This window comes from Hippoglossus stenolepis, chromosome 6 (genome assembly GCF_022539355.2).
Source record: "Hippoglossus stenolepis isolate QCI-W04-F060 chromosome 6, HSTE1.2, whole genome shotgun sequence".
Taxonomy (NCBI): Eukaryota; Metazoa; Chordata; class Actinopteri; order Pleuronectiformes; family Pleuronectidae; genus Hippoglossus; species Hippoglossus stenolepis.
The window spans coordinates 26,521,692-26,530,409 of NC_061488.1; the positions used below are offsets into that span (position 1 = coordinate 26,521,692).

Sequence of the window (8,718 nt, forward strand, 5' to 3'; positions counted from 1 at the left end):
GACATCATTTGCAATAGTCCTAAGCACAGTGTTGAGATTTCGTCCCTCTAACATCCCAGACTCATGATAAAGCTTATGTTTTCTTGTTTCCTCTTATGTTGAATTATTTCTTATTATTTTGTATACTCAACTCTTGTGTCGTCTCAGCGAACTTCACTTCCTGTCCTGTGTTCCACCAGCTGTGGATCACCCTGATTATTTCCACCTTCACCTCCCTAGTTTCTCCCTCTAGTGGATTTAGTCTCTGTTGTCCTTCTTCTGTTTGAGAGTTCACTGTAGTATTTGAGTCTCACGTCCCAGCCCTTTGTTCCCAGTATATTTGTGCTTTTGGACTCATCTTCTGTTTTTTAACTTTCTCTTTGCTTAGTGATGTGGATACTGTAACCTGAACTCTATTTTGAGACTTTAGCTCAACTACTCGGTGTGTCTTGACTCCTCTGTCTGTTGGCTGCCAGCTGGGTATCACTCCCTCCTTCTTCTCTTGTTTTTCATTTCCCCCTGTGTGTGAATGTGAATGCTGCTACAGGATGTGGCTGCAGGTCTTCTCCATCCTGTCTCCTCCTCACCTGATCACACCCGCTGCCTCCATATCTAAGCCCAGTATTCACCCAGTATTCATTGAATCCTCTGTTTAACCCAGTTGTATACTGAGACTTCTGTTCCTGCTTTTATTAACATGTTTTCACCTGCGACCCTGACTCCTGCCTGTTTGTGTGTGTCAGGTTCAAACCCTCCATCTGTTTCCACTGCTCCCTGTCCGGTTTCTGTCATGTTCCACCTGGATTAGATTCATCACCTGCCTCTCCGCTCTCACCCCGTTCCCCTACAAACTGTTAGATCATCCGGATTCTTCTGTTGCTCATTCTAATATTCAATAAATCTCTGTTTAACTTTTACTCTGCCTTCATGTCTGAGTTTAGCGTTGAGGTCCAATTCTTGCTTTAAACTTTACACACAGGTGTTGTCATAGACAGAAATAATATATATAAGATGGAAGCCCAATATAAAATAAGAAAATTACTGAAAACATGTCATGCAGCCTCTGTGTGTTCCCATGTTTAAGACTCTGCTCTGTCAGGGAGCTTTCAAAAATTCAAAGCAGCAACAAGATTCTCCAGGAAAAATAATCCCCCAACCCAATGCATGATTATTACATTTCAGTTTATGTGTATGTCATCAGAGTAAAGGTGTGTTCAGACTGAACACTAGGGAATATTTCCCTTTTTGTTCTAATGGAACACAACTCAAAGTGCCAGGTTATAATAGCTGCACCTGTTTGAATATGATTGGATGTTATTCGTCACCTGGAAGCCAAGCAGCTTCTGAATTAGCCAGTGACAGTGAAGCTTGAATCAAACCGCTGATCATTTAATTGTGTGACTTTGTAACATACCTGTCTTCTTCACCTGGTCTTGAGAACCACGGAGCTGGGAGGCACCATCACCATCGGAGACCGGCTCTGAGATTGAAATGCAAAAAATAAAGCCTACAAGGTTTGCATTGACAACTGTGACCACTTGGTGTTCTTCATGAGGGACCAAACTGATTTGTCATGGTATTGAAAGAGAATGTCTAATTAATGTCACCATCTTGGTAAATTAAAATGAGTGAGAGGAGCTGAAATATGAAAGTATTATGTTTACCCTTCCTTGATGAATCTCGCACTGATGAAAACGACCGCAACCCTCTGGGCCTTCTAAATCCACCCTCTTCATTGCTGTTGTGCCTTTCTGTAGAAAATTCATGACATGCAGTAAGAGGTGTCAGTAACTAAAAGGCTGTCTGAGATGCAGGTATTGTCTTGGACCAAATATAGGCATTTTACATCTTTGTGAATGTGTGTGACTTGATCATACTTTTTATACGAAGAGATGAGAAGTTGAAACATCTCCTTGTGTTTGGAGACAGTTGCTGCTCCGCATCACAGCCACAGAGGTCATTGTACAACTTAATTCACACAACTAATCGAACTTCTCATGAATAATAAATTGACCTTGACAAAATTATATTTTTCATAATGCTGCATGATTGCTAATTAGTCTTAGATTATTATGACATAATGTCAATGTAACAACATAAATAAGGTCAAATAAATTATGACATCATTTGCAATAGTCCTAAGCACAGTGTTGAGATTTCGTCCCTCTAACATCCCAGACTCATGATAAAGGTTATGTTTTCTTGTTTCCTCTTATGTTGAATTATTTCCTGTTTTATTTTGTATACTCAACTCTTGTGTCGTCTCAGCGAACTTCACTTCCTGTCCTGTGTTCCTCCAGCTGTGGATCACCCTGATTATTTCCACCTTCACCTCCCTAGTTTCTCCCTCGAGTGGATTTAGTCTCTGTTGTCCTTCTTCTGTTTGAGAGTTCACTGTAGTATTTGAGTCTCACGTCCCAGCCCTTTGTTCCCAGTATATTTGTGCTTTTGGACTCATCTTCTGTTTTTTAACTTCCTCTTTGCTTAGTGATGTGGATACTGTAACCTGAACTCTATTTTGAGACTTTAGCTCAACTACTCGGTGTGTCTTGACTCCTCTGTCTGTTGGCTGCCAGCTGGGTATCACTCCCTCCTTCTTCTCTTGTTTTTCATTTCCCCCTGTGTGTGAATGTGAATGCTGCTACAGGATGTGGCTGCAGGTCTTCTCCATCCTGTCTCCTCCTCACCTGATCACACCCGCTGCCTCCATATCTAAGCCCAGTATTCACCCAGTATTCATTGAATCCTCTGTTTAACCCAGTTGTATACTGAGACTTCTGTTCCTGCTTTTATTAACATGTTTTCACCTGCGACCCTGACTCCTGCCTGTTTGTGTGTGTCAGGTTCAAACCCTCCATCTGTTTCCACTGCTCCCTGTCCGGTTTCTGTCATGTTCCACCTGGATTAGATTCATCACCTGCCTCTCCGCTCTCACCCCGTTCCCCTACAAACTGTTAGATCATCCGGATTCTTCTGTTGCTCATTCTAATATTCAATAAATCTCTGTTTAACTTTTACTCTGCCTTCATGTCTGAGTTTAGCGTTGAGGTCCAATTCTTGCTTTAAACTTTACACACAGGTGTTGTCATAGACAGAAATAATATATATAAAATGGAAGCCCAATATAAAATAAGAAAATTACTGAAAACATGTCATGCAGCCTCTGTGTGTTCCCATGTTTAAGACTCTGCTCTGTCAGGGAGCTTTCAAAAATTCAAAGCAGCAACAAGATACTCCAGGAAAAATAATCCCCAACCCAATGCATGATTACTACATTTCAGTTTATGTGTATGTCATCAGAGTAAAGGTGTGTTCAGACTGAACACTAGGAATATTTCCTTTTTGTTCTAATGGAACACAACTCAAAGTGCCAGGTTATAATAGCTGCACCTGTTTGAATATGATTGGATGTTATTAGTCACCTGGAAGCCAAGCAGCTTCTGAATTAGCCAGTGACAGTGAAGCTTGAATCAAACCGCTGATCATTTAATTGTGTGACTTTGTAACATACCTGTCTTCTTCACCTGGTCTTGAGAACCACGGAGCTGGGAGGCACCATCACCATCGGAGACCGGCTCTGAGATTGAAATGCAAAAAATAAAGCCTACAAGGTTTGCATTGACAACTGTGACCACTTGGTGTTCTTCATGAGGGACCAAACTGATTTGTCATGGTATTGAAAGAGAATGTCGAATTAATGTCACCATCTTGGTAGATTAAAATGAGTGAGAGGAGCTGAAATATGAAAGTATTATGTTTACCCTTCCTTGATGAATCTCGCACTGATGAAAACGACAGCAACCCTCTGGGCCTTCTAAATCCACCCTCTTCATTGCTGTTGTGCCTTTCTGTAGAAAATTCATGACATGCAGTAAGAGGTGTCAGTAACTAAAAGGCTGTCTGAGATGCAGGTATTGTCTTGGACCAAATATAGGCATTTTACATCTTTGTGAATGTGTGTGACTTGATCATACTTTTTATACGAAGAGATGAGAAGTTGAAACTTCTCCTTGTGTTTGAAGACAGTTGCTGCTCCGCATTCTGAGAAAAAGAAAGAAGAATACACAAATATAAGACTAGGTCCATGATACACATCAATTTGTCGACTAGAAAGGAATTGTATCATAAAAAATATAATGTTCTGACTTGCAAGCAAAAGAAATGTCTATATCCCACCAGATCATTTTGATAATTCGATTAGTTTTGTTTTACCATATTGGAGTGACACACAGACACATAGCACAGGTGCTGACCTTAATCGTGATAACAACATTCATAGACTCGCTTTCCCTTTAGCAAGTTGTCTTGCAAGAAGTTGTGAACTTTGGTCTGAAGAGTGTGTCGATTTCTTAACAAACCTCTGAAATAGCCAACATTCAGTGTATGACAAAGTAACCAGTTGAGTCAATTATTCAAACTTATAATATATAATATAAAAGCCACTCACATGAAGAGTAATAGTTTCATTTGATAAAAAACATTGACTATAAAATCTGTGGATAAAACCAGGTAGGATGAACACAAAGTTTTCTAACTTCACTCTGCACCATAGACTGTCTATAAAAAGCTCTGCACACAACATCCAGCACACAATCAATAAAAAGTATATTGTACAACAGTTTGAAGGGGACTCACTAAAGACAAGGAACAATTCTGAAGTAGCTGCAAAGCATTAGCACAGGAGAAGAGAACAGAACATTACAAACAGAGGTTTAGAACGTTAGTAGTTGATTTTAAATAAACATCACCATTGGTGGGATATGGGAAACAAACATGACTTTATTATTTACTCACTCATTAGATTTTTCTGACTACATCTAATTTGCTATCTAATTTTGTGTTCCATAATTATCGTCTTCAATGTTGTATCTTTAAATGAAGGCAGGTCTGGCTGTTGTTCTACATTAGAGCAGCATTTCTAAGAAGTTACAGTGACCACACCTACAAAACACAATACGCTGTTGGTACACTGACTCCATAACTAACACACATTTATGACCAAAGTGCAGCGTTTCTTTAGGTTATCTCCTAAAGGTTAGCAGTAATCAAGAAGGGGCATTCTATTCTCTGTTGTGCTGCTGACATGAATGTAAGTTTCAACTGCATGTGGTTCTCTCTTCATCCTTGTTCATTACACAAGCTGGATTTACAACCTTACTCCTGCCAGTGGTGTCATACAGTATATCATGAAGCACGCAGCAGAACCACAACTTCTACATTTGATAGTCCAAACATGTTACAATGATGACACTTTGTACTTTTGCTTCAGTAAAATTTAGAATGCTGGACGTACGTGTATACATGTATTGTTTGTGGTCATTTTAATTGTTGTTAATTATTTCCTAATAACAAGTGTACGAGTGCAAACCACAGAGGTAGATGAAGTGTACTGGTCAAACTAGTACGGCAAATCAAAAAATTCTAAATCTTACTTCTCATTTAAAAATTTTAATTAAAAGTGTTCATTATGTAGAATGGACCCCAGTGTTTTATTAATTAAATACTTTATTTGTCATGATTACCAGTGAATATGCAAAATCTTCAGAATTAAATTATTATATTACTTATTATAAAATCCAAAATGTAGTGCAGTATTTTGACTTTTAAAATTTAAAATTTTTGAATTTAAACGTGTACTATAAATAATGTCCCAGAATTCTCTGTTTAAGTTTGACATGTCCGAGCACGGAGACAGACGTTTAGGAGAAACCATATTTATTATTTGAAACACTTAGATCAAACCAAACCAGTGAAAAACTAAATAAATGAGTGAATTATTAAAAATTGAAATGTATGCAGAATAGAAAACGGAATGCAGAAATTAAATCATACATAAGTTACAAATATACACATTCTGAACTACAGCCAACAAGCTGTGGGCTGTACTATACAATCCCAAATATTTGAGGACCAGTTTTTGTTAGAATCAGTTCCTCATTCATGCCATTTGGGTATAAATGTAAAAATCCTCTTTGTTTTGACACACACACACACACACACACACACACACACACACACACACACACACACACACACACACACACACACACACACACACACAGACAGGTTAGTTTTGTGTTAAAGTTAAAGTTAATGTGATGCTCTCTGAGCAGGCCCCCCCCCCCTGCAGGAGTTTGGTCGTCAAGGAGATGTACCTCATCTGGTCTGGCTGCATTTTATAAGCTGGTGACGCTCAGTCGATCTCTCTCCCTATGGCTTCCACAGCATTTAGTTTCAGTTCTGATTTGATTTCTACATTTACATTTCCTTTTCATTTCTTTAAATAATCGTATTCTTAGTTAAAATTCATGTGTGTTCTACACTACTTTGTCCAGCCTTGAGCCAGGTTGTGACAGTTACCAAAAGATCAAATAATAGTAAAGCAAGTAAAGTACAATGTTTTATTGATTCCAACAATAAAAAGACCATTCCCCCTTTTAAAATGACATAAATTATCATGAGATTATCAGTATATATACTGCAGGGACCCCAATTTAAAATTTAGTTTGTTTAATCAGCCACCACCACAAAGTAATTAGTAACATGTATAGTCAGTGTTTCAAGTTCAGGTTGATCAGCACTTCAGTCTGCTCCTCCTCTGATACCGATCAAATAATTTTTGTTTCACTTACACAGAGAGGAAATGATACAAACATTGAGATGGTTTGAACCCTGGTGAGTAAAATGCAATGTGAACTGATGAGATGGAACTTGTTTCACACTAAAGTAACTGCAGTATTCAGGAGGTAATCCGTTATCAGTTCTGGATTTTACAAGTTTGACTGCAGAAAGACTGTCACTTGTACTTTGTGGCCACATTTACTGTTTTTTACACATGATTAGAGTAAATGGTTCAAGTTCAAGTAAATACATTTGAAGCCTTACCCTCTGAGTCAACACCAAAATGGTGTGCTGATGTAAATCTGCAGGAAGTGAAAGTTGACAAGATGAAAGTTCTCTATTCCTGCTGTCATGTGTTCACAGCAACTGTTTCTCACACTTTACATTTCACTGTGCAACATTTGCTCTGGTTTCCAACCTGCTGCTGACTGTTTCATTGCACCTCAATCTTTATCCAGAATTCAGTGTCAAGTTGATCATAAAGGAGCAACAGACAAAGCGCGTGGAACACACTTACCACTTGTGCGTTGATCATAAAGGAGCAACAGACAAAGCGTGTGGAACACACTTACCACTTGTGCTTCCTGTGACATCTTCTCCATTGTCTTGAGCTGATGTAAGAAACTATTTATCCACTGGATTCCCTGTTAATGAGCTGACTCCGACATAACGTTGACTTTATTTCTCCATCAGTAAATACAAGCTCAAGAGGTTCTCTTTCCCAGCAGTCAGTAGTATGCAGAAGCAAGTGCAAATGTATGAGGAAGCGCTTATTTAAGTGAGCGGTTGGACTTCAGTCTATGGCTGGGATTTCCTCTGACAATGTTTAACCACAGTACTGTGACGCAGATGACACAATATGGGTGTGTGTGTGTGTGTGTGTGTGTGTGTGTGTGTGTGTGTGTGTGTGTGTGTGTGTGTGTGTGTGTGTGTGTGTGTGTGTGTGTGTGTGTGTGGGTGTGTGTGAGTGTGTGTGTGTGTGTCTGCGTATGTGTGTGTGTACTGTACAGTTAAACCGGTTCATCTACTTTTTGGATAATGTTTAGAACTGTGTACTTTCCTGACTCTTTAAATCATTTTGAGGCTACTGGCCCAAGTTAGATCCTGTGTAAGCCTGTTTGATTCTCAATAAATGATCTTCACATCCTTGGAGTGCTCTGCCTTTGGGTCCTGAAATCTTTGACCATAACTGACTTGTGCCATCTATTGGTGATATAAAGATGGAGCAGGTGCCAGACGATAAGATGGGTGTGATGGAAGTAGTCCTGCTGTTTTGGATCATTTGTAGAGATGACTTGAGGGAACTGCAGTTGTCTATTCAGATGATATAAAAGTGTGAATAATCCTCTGTACCTCTGGTTGTAATGCAATAGTCTTGAGTTTTGGCCATCTTTCTTAAATACATACAACATATGATGGCTAATAATTTGATATGCTGTTCAGAGTGCAAAGGGCATGATCAAAGTAATCTTGGAAATCTCAAAGTTATGACAGTACGGCGGAAGAAAGATAAAGCTAGATGAAGACACTTGAAGCTTTGCTATCTGAAGCAATGATAAGGACCACAGTATTATCAGCATTTAGCTGTTGTTAGCCATCCAGACTTTTATGGCTGTCAGACAAATCCCCCAACAAGACGTTTATCCGCTTAAAAGACAAACTGCTGAATGTGTTTCGGGAGATAGGTTGTCCACTAACCAGAATGTTGACGGTTCCATCCCAGTCGTAGCCTTTCCGCATGCCGAAGTGTCATGGGCATGATACTGGACCCCAAATTGCCCCTGGTGGCTTTGTCGGCATTGTTTGATTTATGTCTGATAAAGAAATTGTTGTACATAGTTGCACTGCATGAATGTGTGTGTGAATGGGTAAATGGCAAAACTGCACTGTAAAGCTTTGACTAGAAGAACGCCGTATAAACACAAACCATTTACCATTTACTTCAGGGACAGGTGTTAATACCAGGTCTGAGAAAAGTGTTAGTTTGGTTCATGTGATCAAAAGTATGTTATACAGCAACATATTGCTTCTACCAATGCTGAAGAATTCTCACTATCATCCTAAGAAAGGAGAAAGAAATATTTTTACATTAAATAAACTGTACATATACATACTGTA

At 39.1% G+C, this 8,718-nt stretch overlaps 1 protein-coding gene across 3 annotated transcripts in view; it reads right to left on the bottom strand.

Moving 5' to 3' along the window:
* LOC118111117 (DENN domain-containing protein 2D) overlaps positions 1-7,419 on the bottom strand; it is a 32,062-nt gene extending 24,643 nt beyond the window's left edge. The window contains exons 1-6 of one of the 3 annotated variants that reach the window (XM_035159455.2): positions 7,173-7,419; positions 3,954-4,020; positions 3,741-3,827; positions 3,491-3,556; positions 1,644-1,730; positions 1,394-1,459 (exon numbers count right to left, since the gene is read on the bottom strand). In XM_035159455.2, the coding sequence (XP_035015346.1) occupies positions 1,394-1,459; positions 1,644-1,730; positions 3,491-3,556; positions 3,741-3,827; positions 3,954-4,020; positions 7,173-7,202 (403 nt within the window). In that variant the 5' untranslated portion in view covers positions 7,203-7,419. The remainder of the gene's footprint in view (positions 1-1,393; positions 1,460-1,643; positions 1,731-3,490; positions 3,557-3,740; positions 3,828-3,953; positions 4,021-7,172) is intronic. The other 2 variants (XM_035159456.2, XM_035159457.2) reach the window with 2 other exon arrangements.
* Between the last annotated feature and the right edge of the window lie 1,299 nt (positions 7,420-8,718).